Source organism: Rana temporaria, chromosome 13 (genome assembly GCF_905171775.1).
Source record: "Rana temporaria chromosome 13, aRanTem1.1, whole genome shotgun sequence".
NCBI lineage: Eukaryota > Metazoa > Chordata > Amphibia > Anura > Ranidae > Rana > Rana temporaria.
This window is the reverse complement of record NC_053501.1, coordinates 71,313,401-71,340,900: the sequence shown is the minus strand read 5'-3', so window position 1 is coordinate 71,340,900 and position 27,500 is coordinate 71,313,401. Positions and strand designations below refer to the sequence as shown.

At 44.0% G+C, this 27,500-nt stretch overlaps 1 protein-coding gene across 1 annotated transcript in view; it reads right to left on the bottom strand.

Moving 5' to 3' along the window:
• BAHD1 (bromo adjacent homology domain containing 1) overlaps window positions 1–27,500 on the bottom strand; it is a 109,039-nt gene that overhangs the window by 18,015 nt on the left and 63,524 nt on the right. The window contains exons 3-5 of the mRNA XM_040333325.1: window positions 9,953–10,329; window positions 7,788–7,947; window positions 4,404–4,480 (exon numbers count right to left, since the gene is read on the bottom strand). Coding sequence (XP_040189259.1) covers window positions 4,404–4,480; window positions 7,788–7,947; window positions 9,953–10,329 — 614 coding nt within the window. The remainder of the gene's footprint in view (window positions 1–4,403; window positions 4,481–7,787; window positions 7,948–9,952; window positions 10,330–27,500) is intronic.

The window sequence follows — 27,500 nt, the reverse complement described above, 5'->3', positions numbered from 1 at the left end:
GCCACGCCGCCCTACAGTAAGAATAACTGATTGCTGATCGCCGCCATTACTAGTAAAAAAAAAAAATTATTAATAAAAATGCCATAAAAACTATCCCCTATTTTGTAAACGCTATAACTTTTGCGCAAACCAAACGCTTATTGCGATTTTTTTTACCAAAAATAAGTAGAAGAATACGTATCGGCCTAAACTAAGGAAAAAATATGTTTTTTTATATATTTATTGGGGATATTTATTATAGCAAAAAGTAGAAAATATTGAATTTTTTTCAAAATTGTCGCTCTATTTTTGTTTATAGTGCAAAAAATAAAAAAACGCAGAGATGATCAAATATCACCAAAAGAAAGTTCTATTTGTGGGAAAAAAAGGACGCCAATTTTGTTTGGAAGCCACGTCGCACGACCGCGCAGTTGTCAGTTAAAGCAACGCAGTGCCGAATCGCAAAAAAGAGGCAAGGCCCTTAACCTGCATAATGGTCCGGGGCTTAAGTGGTTAAACGTATATAAAAGGATATCTTCTCCACCACACTACCGCTGAATGGTACAGACAAAAGGCGCCGTCTATCTCACCAGATTCCTGCATGCGTCTCACTGCTCGAACGTGACGTCACATGCAGTCCACGGGGATATGCAGATTGTAATATTACACACACATTGTACTCCAGCAGGCCTTTGGGCTCTGGTGAGTGAGCATTTGCATTCTTGGCGGTGTAGCACATTTATTTTGGAATTATACAAAGATACACGGTGGATGAAAAGCATTTAATTAAAAGGGGTTGTAAACCCTCATGTTTTTTTCACCTTCATGCATTCTATGCATTAGGGTGAAAAACCTTCTGTGATGTTGCAGCGCCCCTGAGCCCCCGTTTTACTCGCCTGGATCTTTCTCTGGTCGGGAACGAGCACACCAGCTCTAGTTGGCGTCTTGTGTCCTGAATGGATAGATTGATATCAGCACAGCCATTGGCTCCCAAGGCTGTCAATCAAATCCAATGATGCGGGTGCTGGGGGCGGGCAGAGTCCTGCATTCTGTGTGAATGACACAGGAGCGCACCCGCACAGGTGTCCACACCTTAGGAGAGCCTTCTCCAACGTGGGCACTCGATGCAGGGAGGAGCCACCAGCGCCGCCGGGGGACCCTAGAAGAGGCAGATCAGTGCAAAACTAACTGCAGTGGCGGTATGACATTCATTACTTTTTTTTATAACAAAGAGCGTTTACAACCCCTTTAAAGAGCAAGATATAGATTTGGACACAGCACAATAAGGACTTTATTTTGTATTTGTTCACAGCACGCGTTGATTTAAATATATATGCACAAACGAATGGGACACCGATATGATAACTGTTGATTTTATTCACGGGATCTTGTTGCTTTTTGGAAAGATTTATTGCACTTTATTGATTATCACAGTTTGCAGAAGTTATGTCACATAGTACATGCAAGTCCAAGAATGCATGTAGTTTAAAAAAACAGCTCCTACTTTATATTTTTTGGTTTATTTCTAACACTTTGATCTAAACCATTCCATTGTAGCTCTGACTGTATGTTTAGGGTCGTTGTCCTGCTGGAAGGTGAACCTCCGCCCCAGTCTCAAGTCTTTTGCAGACTCTTCCCTCTAAGAATTCCCTGTATTTGGCTCCATCTATCTTCCCATTAACTTTGACCAGCTTCCCTGTCCCTGTTGAAGAAAAGCATCCCCACAACATGATACTACCACCACCATGTTTCACAGGATGGTGTGTGTTTAGGGTGATGTGCAGTGTTCATTTTCTGCCACACATAACGTTTTGCTTTTAGGCCAAAAGTTCAATTTTGGTCTCATCTGATCAGAGCACCTTCTTCCACATGTTTGTTGTGCCCCCCACATGGCTTCTCGTAAACTGAAAACAGGACTTTATGGCTTTCTTTCAACAATGGCTTTCTTTTTGTCACTCCTCCATTAAGGCCAGATTTGTGGAGTGCACAACTAATAGTTGTCCTGTGGACAGATTCTCCCACCTGAGCTGTGGATCTCTGCAGCTCCTCCAGAGTTATGCCACGTACACACGATCCGAATATTGTACGAAAAATGTCGTCCGAGGAAGAATCGTCCGATAATCGGATCGATAGTACAGGGCTGGACGTGCCGATCATTTTAGTTCATCCAATATTTTTACCGACATGCAGGAAAATTTTCCTCGTACGATACCAGATCGTACGATTTTCGTTTGGTCAGTACAGTTGTAGTCCGAAAATACTAGACAAATACATTACAACACATGACATCCCTTCCGATTATTTTTTCTGTCTTACGAGAAGTTTCGTGACTTTAGTAACATATTCAATTTCTACTTGCGACTAGTAAATGAAAAAAGTCGGACAATTTTCGGATCGTGTGTACGTGGCATTACCATGGGCCTCTTGGCTGCTTCTCTGATTAATGCTCTCCTTGCCCAGCCTGTCAGTTTAGGTGGACGGCCATGTCTTGGTAGGTTTGCAGTTGTGCCATACTCTCCATTTTCAGATGATGGATTGTGCTCCGTGAGATGTACAAAGCTTGGGATATTTTTTTTATAACCCAACCCCGATTTTAACGTCTCCACAACTTTATCCCTGACCCATCTGGTATTTTCCTTGGTCTTCATGATGCGGTTTGTTCACCAAGGTTCTAAAACAAACCTGAGGGCTTCACAGAACAGCTGTATTTATAATGAGATTAAATTACACACAGATGGACTTGCTAATTAGGTCATTCTGAATTCAATCGGTTCCACTAGATTTTACTTTGGGGTAACAGAGTAAAGGGGGTTGAATACAAATGCACACCACACTTTTCAGATATTTGTAAAAAAAAAAAAAAAATGAAAATGATTTATCATGTTTCTTTCATATCAAAAGTATTTTGTGTTGGTCCATCACATAAAATCCCAATTAAATACATTTACGTTTTTGGTTGCAACATGACAAAATGTGGAAAATGTCAAGGGGTATGAATACTTTTTCAAGGCACTGTATGACTAACATTCAAGGGTTCGAGTATCTGGTGAGAGTCTATTCGCATGTTGGGTATTGCATGGTGGGAAAGTAGATTGATGGGATGATTTACTTGCACTTTTGTTCATGTCATTGGTGATTAGTGCTGTTGCACATTAACTTCATGTACGCATATAAATTTAACACATTTTATTGCAATAATTACTACACTACGGATTTGGGCTTTCTTTTTTATACCATTTCCTGGAGCTGCATGGGACATGGATGTTTAGAAGGTGGACACACCCACTGACTTCTCAGTGCCGGTGACTTGTCCTCAATGTTCCCCTATGGGGGAAGTTCCTTCACTGACTGCGCAGGCGCAAACTTCCTGACGGAAATCTCCGAACCTCGCCCGGCATCCAGGCTCATTCTTTAACATCCCCGTGGATTGGAGGATGTTAAAAAAAAGAGCCAGGAGGCAGAGCGAGCGAAGCGAGCCGTCCGAGCGCAGCGAGGACGTGAGGCCGACTGGCCACTTACCTCAAAATCCACGTCGCCCTGGATGCCGGCCGCCGTTCGGGGATTTCCGTCAGCAAGTTTGCACCTGCGCAGTGCTTGAAGGAACTTTCCCGATAGCTGGAACCAGCTCAGCGCATCAGTTTGCGCATGCGCTGGAACTTCCAGGATACCTGGAACCAGCACGGCAGATCACCGGTTCACACTACAGCGACATGAAAGTCAGCACGACTTTGCGAGGCAACTTCGAGGCGCCTCAGGGACAGGCAACTTTTCCAGTGGCCAATCAATCAGCTCTGTGGGTGGGAGGGGTTTACAGGAAGAGAAAATAGTTCTCAGGCAAAGTTGCTTCAGTTAAGACAGTGATCTGACTTTGGAGGCAACTGCCATTGAAATCAATGGGTACAAGTTGCCTAGAAGTTGCCTTAAAGTAGTACAGGAACCTTTTCTGAAGTCGGAGCGACTTCAGTAGTGTACATTAAGACGGCTCCCATTCACTTTAATGCAATTTCTCATGTTGCGCGACACAAGTCGGATCCCAAGTTGCGGTAGTGTGAACGGGCACTTAGGGTCTTATTTGAGGAATCCAATTTTTTTGTGGTGTAGTGCATGAAGATGAAATCTGATGGTGGGAAGAAATAGTCACATATTGCAAAGAATTCTGAATATTTTGTAAGTGAGCACTTATTTATGGACACAAGGACTATATAAAAACAATTTTGTTCATTTTTAAGTGAGATCACTGCTCTGAAGTCACACCAGGAGCAAAGGCATCTTATTTATTGCATTTAAATACTATATATTTATTCATATCTCAAAAATAATGTAGCTGCAAATGTACATGCCCCCCCATCAAAAAAAAAAAAAAAAAGACAAAACAAATGTATAAAGCTATTAAAGCTAGCATGTACAGTATTTATTCCAATTACCTGGTGCATACTGGGGTTACGTCCTCCCTGAGTGTGCTCTGGCCTGTAGTACCAAAAGAGACTCATCATCAGCTCACCTGGCAGGAGAATATGGAAACATTAAGGCCAATTCACAGAAGCAGCTAAAATCTGTCATTTCCTTCATTTATATGCATCACTCAATAATGGATATCATAAGTTATAATAATCAATAAATCACCCAGGCTGGATATATAGCGTCAAATAGTGTTTGGCTTGTTGCTGCTGTTCGTGACAAAGGTCAAAAATACGTAAGAAATGTTAGATTTGTTTGATTATTCATAAGTTCATTACTTTATATTGATGTATATGTTCTTTGATATGAGATCTATATCTCTCTCCCTCTAGCGAGAGAGATCGCTCTCTCTCTTTTTTTTTTATATGCACTGCACTTCATGTTTTTTTTTTCTTAGTCTGGTATCAGAGGTAGTGTTCAGCAGCTGTGTGTTTGATTAACCACCACAGAGGATAGCGCCTTTTTCTTATGAGAATATACATAAAAATGTATCTCAAACAGCCACTCCATTTTAAACAGACCTTACATGAAACAAATACAGTTTAACAATAGAATTCACATTGCTTCCACAGCTAGTTAAACTCGTAAAATTATTTTTGTGTCATGTGCAGACTATGGCACAAGTAATGTACCTAATGCAGCTCAACCGAGGTCTATACCCAACAGAAGAGTGTGCCTATGTTCGCAATCCTATTGCATGTGGCAAAGAGCTGCTCCGTGTGCCCGAAGTCTCCCAGGATTTCAAAGACTACAAAGGACATTAGTCTGAGGTAACAAACATTACAGCTCCAGAACACGCTCCTCCAAAAACAGTAAAAGATAGCAGTGCTAGAAATTCTGGCATTTTATTAAAGGGAAGGAGTAGTACTTTTGTACATACACCAATCGGCCATAATATGACCACCCATCATAACCCGTCAAAGGGGTGATTTTAGCATATGGATATACTGTATTCTTGCTTTCAGCCAGCAGGGGGAAGCAGTAAGCCGCTTTTTACATGTGGCTCTCCATCTAGATATTGTACACAGCCTGTTTGTTTGGAGGGTCTGTATGTCAAACGGCATGTTTACACAGATTAGGCCTCATTCAAACAAGTGACTGGACCATTCGTTGTTTGTGTGCAGCCAAGAAGACCATCCCTGGGCACAAAACTAGATTACAAGGTCATTAAGTAGTGGATGTGTATGGAGTATTTTTGGAGAATAAGGAAAGCATTTAGAATCACTTTATTCAAAATCAAATGAAGCTTCAGATAACTAAATAAAAAGCGATGGCAAGTTAGGGTCCATGTTAGCGATGGATGACTTGATAAAAGATATACAAAGTGCAGGTAAAGTTATTAGAGTTGGAAAATAAGGCCTGCAGTTGTTGGCAAAATGTTTAGACATCCTTCGCCAATGCCAAAAAAATGTAGCACTATCTCTGCAAAGACAAAAATCTAGATCCCTTGTGTTCTTATAGGTAGACTAAAATATTTGTGACACTAAATGCTGGTTTAAAAAAATAAAAAATTGATGTACAAGTATGTATGGTTAACTCCAAAAATGTCCTACTGCTTTCAGCCTCCTCCCAAATTCTTCTGCTGTGATCCAACTTCTTGTTAGACCGCAGCCACGCTCATTCTCCATACCCCCACTCTATGTAGGAATGTGGTCATCCTTCTCTTGCCTGCTTATGAGATGGGATTTGTAGTGCACAAATGCGCAGAGCCCCCCCAACCCCAAAGCACCCTCGTCCCCTCCCTTTCCTTACCTGCATGCTTGGATAAGGGCCTGGTATGGATTTTGAGGGGAACATGACGCTGTTTCGCAGGGTTTTTTCTTTCGCCGGCAATTTTTTTACATTCAGCTGTCAGCGGGCAATCCCACCGACAGCTGATGACTCATCGGTTATTAAGGATGTGTTGGCCGGCTTCCTGACCTCCTCCTTAGCAACCAGCTATATACGGTGTGTTTAACGGTGTGTTTAACCCCTTGCACTTAACCCCTTACATCACTTGTACATCGTCAGAATGGCACGGCTGCACAAAGCACTGTATATATACGTGGGACCCAATGTCCTGTATAGTGTCATGAAGCTGCAGAATGGGGGGATGCCTGTGTAAACTAGGCATCTCCCTGTTCTGCCTAGTGACAGGACACTGATCGTCTGTCATCTGGAGCAACGATCAGTGTTGTGTCACATGTAGCCCAGCCCCCACACAGTTAGAATCACTCCATAGGACACACTTAACCCCTTCCTCACACCCTAGTGGTTAACCACTTCCCTGCCAGTGTAATTTACACAGTAATCAGTGCGTTTTTATATAACCGATTGCTGTATAAATGACAATGGTCCCAAAATAGCAGCAAAAGTGTCTTATGTGTTCACCATAATGTCTCAGTCATGATTATAGATAGATAACAAAAAATAAAAAAAACGCAGATCGCCGCCATTACTAGTAAAACATTTTTTTTTATAAAAAAACGCCATAAAACTATCCCCCATTTTGTAGACGCTATAACATTTGCACAAACCAATTACACGTTTATTGCGTTTTTTTTTTACCAAAAATATGTAGAAGAAAATGCATCGGCCTAAACCGAGGAAATTATTATTATTTTCTTTTTAAATATGCTCTTTGGGAAAAAGTAAGAAATATTGCTTTTTTTCCCCCAACATTGTCGCTCTATTGTTTAAAGCGCAAAAAATAAAAACGCAGAGGTGATCAAATACCACCAAACGAAAGCTCTATTTGTGGGGAAATAAGGACGTCAATTTTGTTTGGGCGCAACGTCACACGACCACGCAATTGTCAGTTAAAGCGACGCAGTGCCATATCGCCAAAAATGGTCTGGTCATTGAGCAGCCAAATCCTCCGGGGCTGAAGTGGTTCATAAGGTAAAAAATAAATAAAGGGGGGGGGGGGGGGGGGCGGTGGGCTTAAAGTCCGATGTCATTGGATCGTCCGCTATCTGTTCTTTTTTTGCAGATGAAAAAGTAGGGTGTTCTTTCATCATAAAAAAAACAGAGCTTCGAACAGATGGATGTCAGCAAATTACCACTAACCCAGAGATACATGTATGCCCATTTTTCACCCGTCATCAGATGGATGAAAAACGGACACACAGAATGGCCGTGTAAAAGTAGCCTAAAGCTTAAAACAATGTTAATAGCCTAAAACAGTGTGAATGGACACATAGAATAACACCATTTAGCTTCTAGGAGCAGAAAAAAAATGCCAACAACTTTTAGGAGCTTAAAAAAACGCTAGTGTGAATGGAGCCCAAATCTGCCACAAAGCAACACGTGCAAAGCATACGTTCATGTGTACCCCTGATATAGTCTACAAAATAGAAGTTTACTGATACCGGTTTTTGGTTCTTCCCAGAGAGCGGATATCTTGGCCACATATGGCATGGATTTTTTCCTTGGACCGGACTTCAGAAGGACAGTGTCTCGGACTCGAATAATCTCGCCATTTCTCTCCACAGCTTGGTAACTTCTCCGGAGAGCAGGCTCAGGCTCATTCTGTGAAAATAAAAACACACACTTATGAAACGTGCCCTCTGTTCATTATGGTCTCAGGAATCTACCATCAACCTTTAAATGTCCTCTAAACGTTAAGAGTTGCTGGGGTATTACGCAGCGCTTTACAATATAAAAGGGAGACCGTACAGTTATAATACAATAAAATACAATCCAATAGGGTGGGGCAAGTGGCACAAAAGGGATGAGCTGAAGAAATAATTAAAACTTCAGTTGTTAATTGGAAGCTGGATAGGCTTTCCCTTAACCTTGAAGAGTTTTCATTAGATTGTGTAGGATAAGCCCCTCCCGCCAGCTTTACGGAAAGCCAGAAGGGACAGAACACACTGGATAAAACTGGCCTTACAATCTAATGGGCATTTCATTACTGCTCTAATAGCTTATGGGAATATTTTTTTTCACACTGGAGCGGTTTGCAGGCGCTATAAATAGCGCCTGCAAACCGACACTAAACAGCTGCTGCTGTGTCCCGAGGGCTTTCACACTGAAGCGGTGCGCTAGCAGGACAGTGTAAAAAAAAAAAAAAAAGTCCTGCTAGCCGCATCTTTGGAGCAGTGAAGGAGCGGTGTGTGTATACCGCTCCTCCCCCTATCCGGCCCATTGAAATCAATGGGACACTGCGACTATACCACCGGCAATGCGCCTCTGCAGAGGCGGTTTGCGGCGGGTTTTAACCCTTTATCGTCTGTTAGCGGGGGGTAAAACCACCCTGCTGGTGGCTGAATAGCGATGCAAAATTGGCGGCGCTTTACCGCTGACGCTGCTCCTGTAGCAGTGTGAAAGGGGCCCAAGTAGTTAAAAAAAAAAAAAACGGAAAATATTGAGCTGCAAACACTGGCTTGTTTCTCAGGGAAAAGCTCCAAGGCCATCAGCCTTGCCTTTGCATCGCTACTACTACTAGTGATTCACCTGTAACAAGGATGATCACTTCAACTATCCTAATAGGTGTTCTAGTGATGCTTGTTCTGGGTTGCCAGCATAGCAAGCAGTGAAGCAATAAAAAGATGAAAGGAATAATACTGTATCTTTAAAATTTGAGTCATCGATGACAATGAATAACTTTTAAAGATACCCTGTCACCAGACCCTCCATTTCAAGGAAAAGCTCACTATAAGATTATCTGTGCAATTAAAGTGATACCAACGGATGCATCTGTTAAAATAAAAAAAGTTATACTTGCCAACTCTGTTCAGTGATATTGTACAGAAAGTTATCTTGTCGCCTCTTCTGGAATTTCCCAACGGGCGCGATCCACTCTTTGCTACTCTGCTTGCCTCCTTAACAAGCTGCATGGTAAGGAGGCCTGTGTGTGCATGATTAGACTGTGTTCATCCATAGACACACAACACACCGGTAAGCCATGCTCCCTTGCCTCCCCTCACGAGTTTGACTGACAGCAGGGGATGCTTATGGCTCTGTTGCCCTCAGTGTCTCCCGTGAAACCAGGGAGTGAGGGAAGCAGTGCTGCAGCAGAGACCGTGCTGGAGTGGTGACAAAAGCCAGGTAAAGGTTTAGGAATGAGAGCGAATGGGGTTATTGCCGAGAGCGTGCTCAGTGTGTGCTCCCAGCACAGAGACCAAGTTGTCAATGACAGCTCTCGGCCTCCACTAATAATTGGTAGCCGGTGGAATTGGCTTCATAATCATGCGACTACTGTGATAGCCAAACGCAGAGGTCAGATGATTGCACAGAGAGCGAGCTGCCAAAGACAGCTCTCAGTCTCCACCAACGTCAGTAGCCGGCGATAGTCAATCACAATGGTCACATGATCGCCGATTTTTTTTTCTGCTCCTCACTCACCCCCCCATCCCCTTCTGGGTGTACCATCCCTATTAAAAAGGACAGCAAGGTTGGTGGGAAGGTGTAATAATTACACAGTGGTGGTACAGTAACACAATTATGGAACAGTAACAAACATTTATATGGGAAAAATATTTTCAGGGATTTATACCGTATTGATTTTGATGTACAGCGACTGAATACTTACAACCACATAGACTGCTTTCTCACAAGCTGTACCCAAAGGCATCCAGCCATTTGTGGCTCTTCTCCTGCTGATCCTCTGCTGTTTGGGGTGATTGTGGCTTTTGCTTGTCTTGCTGTCAGCTGCATGCACACACCCCGATGTATTTCGGACTCCTGACTTAGAACCACTTGGGGGCTTGGAGCTCTGCGGACACTCCCGAGCAGTTTTCAGCATGGCCATTGTCTGAGGTTCTGAGTTGGGGGTCTGCAGGTAGGGGACAGGCTCAGCAGCAGGTGGAACACTGGGAACAGGGCATCCTGAGTGTGGGTGAGCAGGAGACACTGGGTGACCTGCTGTGGGGATTGGTATGCTGAGCTGGTCCAGTGATTTGTATCCCTCTAAGAAGCAGGAAATAAAGGACACCGATTAATGGCAGTGATAGTTTGAAGATTTCCTTGTACCCAACACATGTGCAAGATGATCTCTGTTCTAAATGAAAAAAATATTTTACAATCAATAATCATAACCAGTTCTTACTTTTACCCAATTTATCTGCAATTGAAATGCCACAATTATGCAGCCTGGGAGCTCACACACTTAGAAATGTTGTGTTGTGTCTAATCCTCCACCACACGATGGGAAAGCAAAATAGGAGAATCTTCTATTACTCCATAGGATCATTTTTTGGTTTGTTTTGTTTTCTGGCTTAGCTCAGTTATGACATGCTGCATAGGAAAAGTGTATCAAATAGGTACAGCAATATTAAAGCGGGATTCCACCCGCAATTTTTTTTTTAAAGTCAGCAGCTACAAACACTGTTTGTAGCTGCTGACTTTTAATAAGGACACTTACCTGTCCTAGGTGCCCGCGATGCGCCCCCCCCCCCCCCTCATGTCAATCCCGATCAGGTCCCGCGCAGCCATCCTCAGTAAGGGAAACAGGCAGTGAAGCTTGCAGCTTCACTGCCAGTGTCCTACTGTGCAGTTCCCAGAAGGCAGCGCGCCCCATTCACAAGGAGGATGCGTTAGAAGACCCGCCGCGGATAAGAAAGAGGCAGATTAGGAACATCCGCATAGCAACAGGTATTTCGGGTGAGTATAAATAAAATATTTAAAATTTTATTTTTTTTGCCACATTTCCCTGCTATTTTTTTTTCAGGGTGGAACTCCACTTTAAACAAAGACAAAAAATGTCTGTAAACCTCAGACATGAAATATAAACAAAGCATATTTCTCTTTAGGCTGCATTCACACCTCCGCGACAAGATACGCCGCGTACGCGGCGTATTTTGCCGCGAGTGTGTAACTTTTGACAAAGCCTTCCCATTGCTGTCTATGGCCGAACGCCAATGTCGCCTGAAAAAAGGGTCCGGGACTTTTTTTCAGGCGACAGGCGTACGGCGTCTATGAGATGTGAACCATCTCATAGACAGCAATGGGAATTCTCCCCTCCAGCGGCACGAGCGTCCGGCGTTGGGCGTTTTGTCGCGGAGGTGTGAATGGGCTCTAAGGGAGTACTTGACTCAATCCAGTGTCCTTTCTCTGCTGCCTCATTCCTCTGCTACAAATGCCTTGAAAAAAGCATTCATACCAATTGACATTTTCCACATTTTGTCATGTTACAAACAAAATTGCAAATGTATTTTATTGGAATTTTATGTGATAGACCAACACAGAGTGGCACATACTTGTGAAGTGGAAGGAAAATGATAAATGGTTTTCAGATTTTTTACACATAAATAGCTGAGAAGTGTTGTGTACATTTGTATGGCGCCCCCCCCTGAGTCAATACTTTGTAGAACCACATTTCATTGCAATTACAGCTGCAAGTCTTTTTGGGGATGTCTCTACCAGCTTTGCACATCTAGAGTAAAATTTGTGCCCATTCTTCTTCGCAAAACAGCTCAAGCTCTGTCAGATTGGATGGAGAGTGTTTGAACAGTAATATTCAAGTCTTGCCACAGATTCTCAATTGGATTTAGGTCTGGACTTTGACTGGGCCAGTCTAACACATGACTATGCTTTGACCTAAACCATTCCATTGTAGCTCTCGCTGTATATGTTTAGGGTCGTTGTCCTGCTGGAAAGTGAACCTCCGCCCTAATCCCAAGTCTTTTGCAGACTCTAATTCTGCGTACACACAATCGGAATTTCGGATGGAAAAAGTCAGACTGACTTTTTCCATCGGAAATTCCGACCGTGTGTATGCCCCATCGGTATTACGATGAATTCCGTCGGAGTTTAAATATAGACCATGTTCTATTTTACTCCGATGGAATTCCATCGGAGTTACGATGTGCTTTTGGTCGGGGAAAAGCCTGATCGTGTGTACACGGCATAAATGATTATTTTCTAAGATTGCCCTAGATTTGGCTCCATCGATCTTCTCACAACTCTGACCAGATCCGTTGTCCCTGCTGAAGAAAAGCATCACCACAACATGATGCCGACACCACCATGTTTCACAGTGGGAATGATGTGTTCAGGGTGATGTGCAGCGTTAGTTCCCCCCCCCCCCCCACACACATAGCGTTTTGCTTTTAGGCCAAAAAGTTACATTTTGGGCTCATCTGACCAGAGAACCTTCTACCACATGTTTGCTGTGTCCCCCACATGGCTTCTCACAAACAGGACTTTTTAGGTCTTTCAACAATGGCTTTCTTCTTGCCACTCTTCCATAAAGGCCAGATTGATGGAGTGCATGACTAATAGTGGTCCTGCGGACAGATTCTCCCACCTGAACTGTGGATCTCTGCAGCTCCTCCAGAGTTATCATGAGCCTCATGGCTGCTTCTCTGATTAACTAGTTGCCGACCAGCCACCGCAGTTATACGGCAGCAGGTCGGCTCCCCTGTGCGAGATCACGTAGGTATACGTCACGCACGTGAACGGCGAGGGGGTGCACGCACCCCCCCGCTGATCAGATTTGTTTTAGAACTGATCAATCTCCAGGCCCAGGCAAATGAAATCTGGCCTGGACCTGGTGATCACTCCTGGCCAACGGTTTTCTTCCCCTGTCTCTAACGGTAAACATTGACAGGGGAAGTGATGTTCTCTCCCTCGAGTCGGTCTTTTCGTTCCAGACCGAGAGGAGAGAACATCTAAAACGTGAGTTGCACAACACTATACTGATACCAGGTCATGTAGGCACACAATTCACCCCCGATCAGCCCCCCCCCCCCCAAATTAACCCCTTCACTGCCTGTCACTGTGTCACCCAGTACAGCAATCAGACTTTTTTTTTGATCGCTGTACTAGTGTCATTAGTGACTAAAATAAGTGTTAGGGTAATTAGTCTTAGTCCCTAATAGGTCTAGGGACCCCCCCTAACCCCCCCAATAAAGGTTTAACCCCTTGGTTACCCAGTCACCAGTGATCACAGTATAAGTGTCACGGGTGACGCAGTTTAGCTAGTTTATTTTTTATAGCGTCAAGGCACCCATTCACTATATGCCCGTGTTCTCTGCCTCCACGACCAGGACACGATACGAGCGGATCTTGCAGTTCAGCGACAATGAACTCTGTCGTCTTCGGGGAGACCCTGAATACGATCGGCTCTACAAAGTTCGTCCCCTCGTAAACCACTTCAACCAACGTTTTGCAGCCTTGTATAATCCCAATCAAGTTGTCTGCGTTGATGAGTCCCTGATTAAGTTTTCTGGCCGCTTGTCTTTCAAACAGTACCTTCCCAGCAAGCGTGCCAGATACAGGGTAAAGAAGCTCTGACAGGGCAACAGGCTATACATCTAGCTTTATGATTTACGAGGGAAAAGATAGCCACGTAGAGCCGGAGAACTGCCCAAATTACATAGGGAGCGCTGGTAAGATAGTGTGGGAATTGGTGTCACCCTTATTCCAGAATGATGCCTGCGGGTTTAGGTATCATCTTGGTATCATTCTTTTCAGCCAGCGGTCGGCTTTCATATAAAAGCAATCCTAGAGGCCAATTAGCCTCTAGACTGCTTTAACAAGCAGTGGGAGGCAATGTCCCCCCCCCCCCCCGGATATAAACAGCACCATTGGGAAAACATTTTATCACACCGATCTTGGTGTGGTCAGATGCTTTGAGGGCAGAGGAGAGTACCTGTCACTAACTATTGCTATCATAGGGGATATTTACATGCCCTAAGATAAAAATAAAAATTATAAAAAAAAAAAAAAAAAAGGAAGTAACAGTTTAAAATAAAATTAAAAAAGCAAAATAAATAATAATAATAATAATAATAATAATAATAATAATAAAAAAAAAAAAAAAACACACCCCTGTCCCCCCTGCTCTCACGCAAAGGCAAATGCAAGCGTCGGTCTGGAGTCATATGTAAACAGCAATTGCACCATGCATGCGAGGCATCACCGAAGTTCAGATCGAGGGCAGTAATTTTAGCAGTAGACCTTCTCTGTAAATCTAATGTGGTAACCTGTAGAGGCTTTTAAAAATGTATGTAGTTTGTCGCCACTGCGGATTTGTGCGCAATTTTAAAGCATGTCGTGTTTGGCATCTATGTACTCGGCCCAAGATCATCTTTTTTATTTCATCAAACATTTGGGCAATATAGTGTGTTTTAGTGCATTCATTTAAAAAAATATGTATTTTTGCCCCAAAAAAAATGCTTTTGAAAACTCGCTGCGCAAATACTGCGTGGAAAAAAAAAATGCAACACCCACCATTTTAATCTGTAGGGCCTTTGCTTTAAAATAATATATAATGTTTGGGGGTTCAACGCAATTTTCTTGCAAAAAATAAATAAAAAGGTCTTCATGTAAACAAAAAGTGTCAGAAAGGGCTTTGTCTTCAAGTGGTTAGAAGAGTGGGTGATGTGTGACATAAGCTTCTAAATGTTGTGCATAAAATGCCAGGACAATTCAAAACCCCCCCAAATGACCCCATTTTGGAAAGTAGACACCCCAAGCTATTTGCTGAGAGGCATGTTGAGTCCATGGAATATTTTATATTTTGACACAAGTTGCGGAAAAGAGATTTTTTTTTTTTTGCACACTAAATGATATATTGCTCAAACATGCCATGGGCATATGTGGAATTACACCCCATAATACATTCTGTTGCTTCTCCTGAGTACGGGGATACCACATGTGTGAGACTTTTTGGGAGCCTAGCTGCGTATGGGACCCCAAAAACCAATCACTGTCTTCAGGCTTTCTAAGGGTGAAATTTTTTGATTTCCCTCCTCACTGTCTATCACAGTTTCGAAGGCCATGGAATGCCCAGATGGCACAAACCCCCCCAAATGACCCTATTTTTCTTTAGTGACCCTAGCTAGAGTTCAGCTTCAATTTATTAGTCAAGTCCATCTAAATCTCTTCTCACCCCCCATGACTGAAAATGCTGCTGTCCAAAAGGTGTCCGCTTTAATACTTCATCCAGAATGCAGGCACCCCATGACGGGGAGTGTGTTGCCGGCTGGATCACCAAGTAAAAAAAAAAAAAAGGCATGCAGCCACCACATCTAATGTTTGGTAAGCTGCAATAAAAAAGGTACATTTTGTTTTCGGGTTTAATACTGCTTTATGGTGGAACCTTCCCTTCATAATAACTATGGCCCCCTGGCCACAGGAAACTGAAACACAGACCTCACTACCAGGTTCCTAAGGAATACTTTGCCCCCCATGGTATAAGCAGGTTTGCTCAGTGAGCTTCTGACATGAGTCCCCCAGCTAACAGATTTCCTGATCCATGCTTATTCATCATCCGATAACCAGTGAAAGGAACATCTCGCTATATTGGGAGGACAGGTTTTACACCACAAATATTCTCCCAAAGAGCTTCTTGTTTTCTGTCAGCAAAGTGAATGGTCTGAGTATTACCATTGATTATCATGCTGTGCGGGATCACAATCATACTGTGAAGGCAATCACAGGGAGGTTGGGAAGATCACTCATTTCTCACCCAAGGCGACAATAAAACTGCCTGTAAGACTAGGTCATGTGAAAACCACATTTGTTAACTTGGTATATTTCACCAAAGTGATGTTTTCTCAATCGGCTGCAGATCCCTTTTGCTTTTAGCCAAGAGGCTTCTCCTAAAACTGCATTACAACCGCGTTTCACATCAATTTCTGCCTCCTCTCAGCACTCTACTCATCGCTACGGTCTTGTGACCTACTGGCTGCTTCATATGTCCTACAGTCACTCGGTAGTTACATACAGATTAACCACTTGACCACTGGGCACGTAAACCCCCTTAATAACCAGACCAATTTTCAGCTTTCGGTGCTCTCACAATTTGAATGACAATTACTCAGTCAAACAACACTGTACCCAAATGAAATTTTCGTCCTTTTTTTCACACAAATAGAGCTTTTTGGTGGTATTTAATCACCGTTGGGTTTTTTATTTTTTGCGCTAAGAGAAAAAATACTGAAAATTCTGTAAAAAATAATAATTTTTCTTTGTTTCTGATATAAAATTTGGCAAATGTAGTATTTTTTCTTCATTCTTTTGCTTAAAAATGTGAAAGATGAAGTTACGCCGAGTAAATAGATACCCAACATGTCACCCTTCAAAATTGCACACGCTTGTGGAATGGCGCCAAACTTTGCTACTTAAAAATCCCCATAGACGACGTTGCAGGGTATTGTGGAGTATTGTGGGGTATTGCGGGGCATTGCGGAGTATTGCGGGGCATTGCGGAGTATTGCGGGGCATTGCGGAGTATTGCGGGGCATTGCGGAGTATTGCGGGGCATTGCGGAGTATTGCGGAGTATTGCGGGGCATTGCGGAGTATTGCGGGGCATTGCGGAGTATTGCGGGGCATTGCGGGGTATTGCGGGGCATTGCAGAGTATTGCGGGGCATTGCAGAGTATTGCGGGGTATTGCGGGGCATTGGAGAGTATTTTGGGGCATTGCACAGTATGGGGGCATAATTGCAGAGTATGGGGGCATAATTGCAGAGTATGGGGGCATAATTGCAGAGTATGGGGGCATAATTGCAGAGTATGGGGGCATAATTGCAGAGTATGGGGGCATAATTGCAGAGTATGGGGGCATAATTGCAGAGTATGGGGGGTTATTTCAGAGTGTTGATTTTATTGCAGAGTATTGCACAGGGAGGGATGGCTGGATCTGTGACTGCATGTGTCACAGATCCAGCCCGCAGCAGCTGCTGCTGCTGCATGCGCTCTCTCCCCTCTCCTCTCTCACACTGTACCGTTCGGTACAGAGAGGAGAGGGAGGAACCGGCGTCATCACATGACGCCGGTTTCTTTACTAGTGATCGCTCCGTCATTGGACGGAGCGATCACGTGGTAAATCGCCGCTATCAGCGATCACGGTAATCGCCGCTATTACCGTGATCAGCCGGGTCCGGAGGACCCGGCGGTCACGGAGACTCCCGTGTGCGCGCGATTCTGGGAGGACGTACATTGACGCCCTCCCAGAGTTAAGCAACCGCCTTGTAGACGTATTTCGTCTATAGGGCGGTTGCTAACTGGTTAAAAAAACGTACTGGTCAATTCATTTTGAATTGGCTCAAATCGCACCGCATCAAAACACATGCATACAGAAATTTTGGAACCGCACTGCAACTGGATCGCATGGTCGTTTTGTACCGTGTGATGCAGTGCCGGCAAACACACTTTAAGATTGCGCTGACACCCACAGCAGATCTCAAGGGCAGTGCACTTCGATTTCGGTGCAGGAAATGCGCACGATCGTTCGCCCCACCATAGAGAAGAATGGAGGTGCCGATCGGGACCCCCTGAAAAACTGACAGGTGGACCCAATCAGAACATCCGTGCGAAATGGGCCTAACTTTTTGCAAGCGAAACATCTCCAGGTGGGTCAACGCTTAGGCCCCTTATCACACTTGAGACTTGTCCTGCAACATAGGACAGCAAAGTCGCATGACAAGTAGTACCCCATGATTTCTGAGTACCATTCAGATCTGTGCGACTTCAAAGTAGTCCCTGCACTATTTGTCCGATTTTGATGTCCATAGTCCTCAAGATTACACCGGCATTGCTTCAAGTCGCGTGGCTTTCAGTCGTACAAGTGGGTAGGGACCTTAAATAGCAACTGTAATCTGATATCACCTGAAGCACTTTAGCAGCCTTGGACACGGCATCATAACTTGATTGTATGGAATCTCAGCAGGGCCTTGTAAATAAAACCGATCTGGCCAAACACCACCTCAGCACCACAACCATGCTTTGATTGGCTCAGCAACATATCTAGAGAGATCACTCTCTCAACTCTTAGCCAAGCTTCGTAGTGTCCCTTAAAATTTCACTCAATTTGACCCCAAACTTAAAGCCCCCTGCAAATACCCCTACCCTCCAATCCTAAGCAGCAGCGTGTCCCTGGAAATCTAAAGCGGACCATACACTAACAGATTTTGAACAAACATCTGTACGCAAATTAAAATCAATGCATTCAATAACCTGGCAAATCTCGAAAGTACTTAAAGAGGAGTTCCACCCAAATTTGGAACTTCCTCTTAACCCACTCCTCTCCCCCTTACATGCCACATTTGGCATGTAATTTTTTTTGGGGGGGAGTGGGGGCTTCAGCACGAGTGGGACTTCCTGTCCCACTTCCTCCTTCCTGTAGGCGACTAAGCTTAATCGCCTTCAGGAAGTGGCTGCTGTAGGCGATCGCCTGGGACACGTCACAGGTCCTAGGCGATCTCCTGGCCAATTACACGGCGCGGCGCCGGGCCACGCCGCTCGCGCATGCGCAGTGCTGCTTGCGCATGCGCAGTGGGTGCCCGGCCGTGAAGCCAAAAGCTGTCACGGCCGGGTGCCCACACTGAAAATGAAGACGCCGGCCGGGGAGGGGGGGAGAGGAGCGAACCCCCCGGCCGGCGCGTCGCTGGAGCAGGTAAGTGCCCGTTTATTAAAAGCCAGCAGCTACACTTTTTGTTGCTGCTGACTTTTAATAAACATACAAATGGCTGAAACTCCCCTTTAAAAATAAAAATTTGCTTTTAACATTTGATTTTGGAGTGAATAGACTTTTCCAAATGAAAAAAACACAGCACGTTATAATTCGATGCTTTAGTCCCCCAGCTGGTTTTCTCTTTAGCAAAAAATACATAAGCCGCAAAGTACAGTGGCTCCAAAGGAGTTGGGCAGGATTGAGAGGGTAAAGCTGACCATGCACTAATGGAATTTTGTTTGACAAAAAAAACACAAATCAATCGGACTGACAGATGCTGGGCCACCATGGGCACACACAAGGGGCATCATGCGCCAGGAGTGTACCAAGGTCTCCTTTAAGGTCAGCCAGAAACCTCCTTTTGAATGGCCGCTGGGCAAGTGAGCATTAGTCAGCCCGACTGATTTATGATTTTATGCTATCTTGCCAATATTCTTGTTTCCGTACAACATATGTTATACCCTTAGTCTTCCCCTAAAAAAATAACTCTTCCCGAAACATATCGAGATTTGTCCTGATGACTATATCCAGACTGACAAAGTTGGTATAGCACAGACAAGAAGGGGATCCCTGACCATGTACAACATGTTCTACTTCTATGTCATGACTATTTCTTGTCATCATTTTATTGCTTTATTGGCTTTTAAACACTTTTGCAATAAAAGATGTGTAATGGTGTACAACTACTGCGCTAACGCTTGTGCTCTTATTACATATAAATGAATGTGACAATAAACCCTGATGGGTGCGACTTCCTATTTGTTTCCCTGCAAAGGTAAAGCATAATGGGCTACTATGCATCGCATAGTAGCCCATTATGTGTCACTTACCTGCAAGAGAAGCCCGCAATGTCACCGTCTTCCTCGCTGGGAGCGAGCATCCATTCTTCACCCTTCTTCCTTCCGGGACTGCGAACTCCGGCTCCATCACTGGCCGGACTCGCGTGACATCACTCCTGCGGGAGCCGCCTTTTAACAGCATGACCCGAGATAGAAACGGCAGTGTGTCCTTTCTAAATCCGGCGCATGGGCAGAAGAAATCGCCCTCTGGCGATTTGCAAATATCTCCCAGACCATGCAGGTCTGGGAGATATATCAAGCCCCTACAGGTAGGCCTTAATAACCTAGGCTCACCTGTAGGTAAAAGTGGTTGTAAAGGGTTTACAACCTTTTGAAGAATGAGGGTCACTTAATCGACTCGGCAACTGATCGTGGCCCACAATGAGCGGAGAGGGCAGATGCCAAGCATATGCAGAGCAGACACGAACACAGCCCACCCTACTCTATGGGCACTCCAATCTGATCCGCCCAGACGGATCTGTTCGTTTTTTTTTTTTTTTTTAGCAGATTGGATTGGAGGTAGGCGGGTGAAAATGGACACAAGTCAGTTTACATCTGCCGCTCCTTAGAGATGAATGGAGGGGCCGATCGTGTGAATGGGGCCCAAGGCTGCTTTCACACTGATGCACTGCAGTTTACCCACACCACGGGTGCGGCACAGTGCACCTGTGGGTTTCCTGCGGGTTAGCTGCATTTTGCCATAGACTTCTATTATATCTTGCAGGTGGGACACACTTTCTGAAAACGCACCACACTCGCAGGTAATAACAGTCTATGGCTCAGTGCCGGTAATCCGTTTGAAAGCAGCCCAGTAACAACTGCAGAACAGATATGCCCATATATACATTTTTTTTTTTTAATAATAAAAACTTACCTTTAATAACAGTCTTCCATTCAGGTATCACCGGCTGTTGCTGTCCCAGGCAGATAGCATTTGGTATCACTCCGCCTGTGACAGGAGTCAGCGCTATACAGGAAGCATCGGCTTATATGGCTCTGCTCCCTCCCCAGCCACTTTCCTCCTCTACTGCCAGCCTCTATTCACAACACTGATGTTCTGTGATAGCGGGTCAGCAACCCGTTATCTGAGCTTGCCAACCTGCCATCCCACAGCAGGAGGTCGCTGCCACATCAGAGGGCTCCACGGGCCACTGGTTGGGCACCCCTGCACCAGACCCCCCTCCACATCACCATCAGTGTCTACATGTACTAAACAATAAATCATGAATAATAATGATCCAATAATGAAAACAATGGTATTGCAGTTTACAAAAATGTCCCTACGTAGTATATGAGTGCACCCCAGTATACGGACCACACGTTCTTAAAGGGGCCACAACCCCATTACTGAGAACATCTAGGTGAATAAGAATACCCTGGTGAGTGGGAGACCTTAGTACAGAGTACCCTGGGATCTTGGAAAACTAATCCGACTAGAGAGAAGTAGGCTGGATATTACTGCACATGCATGTATACTACATTGAGGTGAGGGCACTGAAAGCACTGAGGTGGTTGGGGAAGAGTTAAAGATTTTTGTAAAGAAGTCTAGTTTATTTCACGTTTTATGAACTGCAATACCATGGTTTTCATCATTTGATTATTATTCACCATTTATTGTTTAGTACATGTATACACTGATGGTGATGCAATGTTCAATTTGGGGACATGCTAAACTGCATATTGGGATGATTGGATTATTGGCTGCAATGCTTCCAACTCTCACTAGGTGTCAGTGTACTTTTTACACACATATGGCAAGGACTCAAAATATGTTATTCTTTCCTGCAGTGCTTGATACTATATTGCATGAAGCAGTTCCTAATTTTAACTGTTCACTTGCTGATTTATATACACAGCAGCTGTACAATAATGGCAATTATTTTTCTACATGGGGATTATGGGTGGAATATCAGGGATACACATCCTAGGTAATGCATTTGACCCGTTTCTGATTAGGTATGTGTGCAATACATTCTCTACATGGGAATTATGGGTGGAATACCATGGCTACACATTCCAAGTAGCATACTTAACCTGTTTCTGATGGCAATATACAGCGGAACCTCGGTTTAAGAGTAACTTGGTTTGAGAGCGTTTTAATTTTTTGAGCAACTTTTAAAAAAAAAAATATTCTGACTCTGACTCGCAAGACGACCAGAATTCAAGCTAAAATAGGCCTGCAGTACCTCATTTGGCCTGAGGTACAGGGGCGCAGGAGCCGAGCAGACCCGAAAATAGGCCTCATTTGGCCAAGCTCGCGCAGAAGCGAACACATATGTAAACGGTGTTCAAACCACACATGTGAGGTATCGCCGCGATCATTAGTGCAAGAGCAATAATTCTAGCTCTAGACCTCTAACTCAAAACATGCACCCTGCACCCCTTTACATTACACAGCACCCTACACCTAGCAGCAGCTTGGCATTTTATGCCATTGCCGAGACCATCATCTACTACAGGGTTCGACAAAATCCAGGCGGGCGGTCGCAATATGCGACTAGAATTAGCGACCTGGCACCCGGGGAAGCTTAGGCCTGCAGAAGGCCGCAAAGCCACGGCCTCAATACCCGGCCGGCACGAGCGCGTGGCGGGGGAGGTGGGAGCGCACGGAGACACAGGATACCCTGTGTCTCCGTGCACCCCCATCGCGCGATTTCGGTGGGCCACGCAAGCCGGTAATTGAGGCCGCGGCTTTGCGGCCTTCTGCAGGCCTAAGCTTCCTTATGTGATCTGGCGCCATCTTGTGGTGGCCGTTGGCATGACAAGTAATCCAGCAATTTTAATGGAGCTTCCCCAGTGTTTTCACTGCCATGTCCTTCCCTCTAAATAGAGCCCCCAAACATTATATATATTTTTTATTCTAGCACCCTAGAGAATAAAATGGCGATCGTTGCAATACTTTCTGTCACACCGTATTTGCACAGCGGTCTTACAAGCGCATTTTATTGGGGAAAAAATACACTTTTTTTAATTAAAAAATAAGACAACAGTAAAGTTAGCCCAATTTTTTTTTAGATTGTGAAAGATAATGTTACGCCGAGTAAATCGATACCCAACATGTCACGCTTCAAAATTGCGTCCGCTCATGGAATGGCGACAAACTTTTACCCTTTAAAATCTCTATAGGCGACGTTTAAAAAATTATTCAGGTTGCATGTTTTGAGTTACAGCGGAGGTCTAGGGCTAGAATTATTGCTCTCGCTCTACCAATCGTGGCGATACCTCACATGTGTGGTTTGAATACCGTTTACATATGTGGGGGCTGCTCACGTAAGCGTTCACTTCTGTGCGCAAGCTCGTCGGGACGGGGCTCCTAACTTTTTTAGCTGGCTTCTAGATTCCAAGCAAATTTGTCAAACCCTGATCTACTAGGACCTTAACCACTTAAAGACCTCAGGTGTTTTTCAGATTTGGTGTTTGCAAGACTAAAACATTTTTTTCTGCTAGAAAATTACTTAAAACCCCCAAACATTATATATTTTTTTTTTCTAACACCCTAGAGAATAAAATGGCGGTCATTGCAATACTTTTTGTCACACCGTATTTGCGCAGCAGTCTTACAAGCGCACTTTTTTTTGGAAAAAATTCACTTTTTTGAATTAAAAAATAAGACAACAATAAATTTGGCCCAATTTTTTTATATATTGTGAAAGATAATGTTACGCCGAGTAAAATGATACCCAACATGTCACGCTTTAAAATTGCGCCCGCTCGTGGCATGGCGTCAAACTTTTACCCTTAAAAATCTAGATAGGCGACGTTTAAAAAATTCTATAAGTTGCATTTTTTGAGCTACAGAGTAGCTCTAGGGCTATAATTATTGCTCTCGCTCTAACGATCGCGGCGATACCTCACTTGTGTGATTTGAACACCGTTTTCATATGCGGGCGCTACTCGCGTATGCGTTCGCTTCTGCGCGCGAGCTCGTCAGGACGGGGCGCTTTAAAAAAAAATTTTTTTTGTTTTCTTATTTAATTTTATTGATTTTATTATTTTTTACACTAAAATATAAAAAAAATAAAAAATTATCACTTTTATTCCTATTACAAGGAATGTAAACATCCCTTGTAATAGAAAAAAGCATGACAGGTCCTCTTAAATATGAGATCTGGGGTCAAAAAGACCTCAGATCTCATATTTAGGCTTAAATGCAAAAAAAAAAAAAAAAAAGGAAAATTTGTCATTTAAAAAAATGACAGAAAAAAAATTGTCTCTTTAAGAGGCTGGGCGGGACTGACGTTTTGACGTCACTTCCGCCCAGCAGAGCTATGAGGACGGGTGGGGGCCATCTTGCCCTCACTCAAGTCCTCACTCTCCAGGCGGCAGCATCGGATCTCCTCCGCCGCTACCGACGGCTCCGGTAAGCGGCGGAAAAGCGGCGGGAGGGCCCCTCTCCCGCCACCGATAACGGCGATCTCGCGGCGAATCCGCCGTGGAGACCGCCGTTATCGTTTACACGGCCGCCAGCTGAAAACATGGATATCTCAGTTGTGGCAGCAGCTGCTGCCGTTACTGAGATATCCATGTTTAAAAAGAGGACGTATATATACAGTGGGGGGTCCTTAAGTGGTTAAAGTCTCTTTCCATCCTAGATTCCCCCAGAGGTTCACCTCCTAGTGAGTAGATTGCATTCATATTGTTGCCACCCAAATGCATTATTTTACATTTTTCTTTATATTTTTATCAGAAATAAGTTGGGATATGCTCCCTGGAATGTTTAGACATGACATGTCACCCATAATCCCCATGTAAAAAAATGATTATATGCAGATTATCAGAAAGAGGTTAAATATATTCCTTGGAATGTGTAACCATGAAATTCTCCCCATAATCCCCATGTAGAAAATGATAAAACATTCCTATCAGAAACGGGTCAAATGCTTTACATAGAATGTATCCCCGATATTCCACCCATAATCCCCATCTAGAAGAATTATTATTATTATTGTACAGCTGCTGTATATAAAATCAAGTGAACAGTTAAAATTAGGAACTGCTTCTTGCAATATAGTATCAAGCACTGCAGGAAAGAACATTTTAACCACTTAAGCCCCGGACCATTTTGCTGGTCAAAGACCAGGTCACTTTTTGCGTCGCTTTAACTGACAATTGCTCGTGCGACGTGGCTCTGAACAAAAGTGACGTCCTTTTTTTTTACCACAAATAGAGCTTTCCTTTGGTGGTATTTGATCACCTCTGCGGTTTTTATTTTTTGCGCTATAAACAAAAATAGAGCGACAATTTAGAAAAACTCAATATTTTTTACTTTTTGCTATAATAAATATCCCCCAAAAATGTTGTTTCCCTCAGTTTAGGCCGATACCTATTCTACATATTTTTGGTCAAAAAAATAAATAAATATTGTAGCAGCCATATGTTGATTGGTTTGCGCAAACGTTATAGCGTCTACAAAATAGGGGACAGAATTATGCAATTTTTACTATTTTTATTTACTAGTAATGGCGGCGATCTGCGATTTTTATCGTGACTGACTTTATGGCGGACACTTCTGGGACCATTGTCATTTTTACAGCGATCAGTGCTATAATAATGCATTGATTACTGTGAAAATGACACTGGCAGTGAAGGGGTTAACTAGGTGGCACTGAAGGGGTTAAGTGTGCCTAGGGATGTGTTCTAACTGTAGGGGGGGTGGGCTATGTGTGACACTACAGTGATCACAGCTTCCGATTACAGGGAGCTGTGTACACTGTCCTGTTACCAGGAAAACTGGGGAAATTCTTGTTTACATCAGCATTTCCCCCTTCTTCCTCACCGTGACACGATCGTGGGTAAACCCGCAGACAGAGTCCACGGGACCCCGTGGTCGGAGTCACAGAGCTCCCGGCGGGCGCATGCCCACAATGCCTGATTCTTAAAGGGGACGTGTATAAGTCCTTCTGCCTGTCCGTGCCATGCTGCTGACGTATATAGTCGTGCGCTGGTCAGCAAGCAGTTAAGTAACAAAGTCACATATGTGTGTAAAGTGTAAACTTACACCTAGTGAGAGTTGGAAGCATTGCAGTCAATAATCCAATCATCCCAATATGCAGTTCAGTTTAGTATGTCCTTAATTGGATGCAATTATCTTTGTAATCACTTAAAACGTGTCACAGCATCGTTATCCTACTTAATTACTTTTGTAATGAATGCAATTTGCCTTTTAATATCTATGATTTTGCCTACAAAGTCCCGGCACTGATGAGCACTGAAAGGTGGCACTGACTGATAAGTGGCACGCACTGAGTGATGAGCACTAATAGGTGGCACTGATGAGCACCGATAGGTGGCACACCCTGATGGCTGGGCAGTGGCATGCACTGATGGGCACTGCACAAAAGTGGCACGCACTAAAAGCTGGCACTGACTGATGGCTGGCAGTGGCTGGATGGCACCAATGACACTGAGCATTTATTGATGGCTGGCACTTAGGCAGGAGAGGATTTATTTTTCCACGATGCCTCTGCAATGCCCATCTTGGTACACCCTTCACCCGGCCTCAATAAAGCAGCAGGGAACATCTTGTTACACCCAGCCCGAACTACATGGGCTGGGTGTAACAAGATGTCCGCTGCTAACATACTGTGGCCAAATGCAGGGTGTACCAAGATGGCATTGTCATTGCGCAGGCGCTGTGTCTGGTCCTTATCCGCCGGAAGGACACTGGTAACATGGAGTGTCACTTTCATTTAACAAATGTGATGGCTCCGGTAGCAGATGGCCAATGATGCGGCTGCATCCGCCTTACCCACCTAAGGACTCGATTCCTCTCTCCACCCTCCAGGTGCCAACTCCGCCCACTGATCTTATGTGTCAGCAAAGGTATCAGACGCATTTGCGCAAGTACAAGTACTTGGTATCGGTCCCGATACCAGGATCAGTATCGGGACAACCCTAATATTTACCTAGAAAAATGGTGAGGTGTTCAAAACTTATTTTGCCCGCTGTATTAAAAATAGTTCCTTAGACTGCCATAATGATTTATACAAAGCAAATAAAAAAAAATGCCTAAAGTTGTTATTTAAGAAACCTGATCTTGATCAAATTTCAAATGACAGGAATTCAAAAAACAGGGAACAAGCTGTAATTTTATTTATAACAAAAAAAAAAAAAAAATTTTTTTTTTTTTTTAAAGCGGGAGTTCACCCATTTGCGTTTTTTTTTCTCTTTTCCCCTTAGCTTCCTGCTCGTTTTGTCTAGGGGAATCGGCTATTTGTTTTAAAATATGAGCCGTACTTACCGTTTTCGAGATGCATCTTCTCCGTCGCTTCCGGGTATGGGTCTTCGGGAACGGGCGTTCCTTCTTGATTGGCAGTCTTCCGAGAGGCTTCCGACGGTCGCATCCATCGCGTCACTAGTAGCCGAAAGAAGCCGAACGTCGGTGCGGCTCTATACTGCGCACCGACGTTCGGCTTCTTTCGGAAAATCGTGACGCGATGGATGCGACCGTCGGAAGCCTCTCGGAAGACTGTCAATCAAGAAGGAACGCCCATTCCGCAGCCCATACCCGGAAGCGGCGGAGAAGATGCATCTCGTAAACGGGTAAGTACGGATCATATTTTAAAACAAAAAGCCGATTCCCCTAGACAAAACGAGCATCCATCTAAGGGGAAAATGTGTTCTCCATGGGTGAACCTCCGCTTTAAGCTAAAACTACCAAAATTCCTCATTCGATTGCTATTGTTCAAACATAGAAGTGCTAAATGGTCTTCCCTTTTCCCGTCTATGGACATTTTCTCTTTTACCATTACATCTGTAAACATGAATTATGTATTAATATCCCATGTTTGCTAAACAATCGCCAGCAGATAGCGAGCCCAATGCAAAAAGCAGCTGT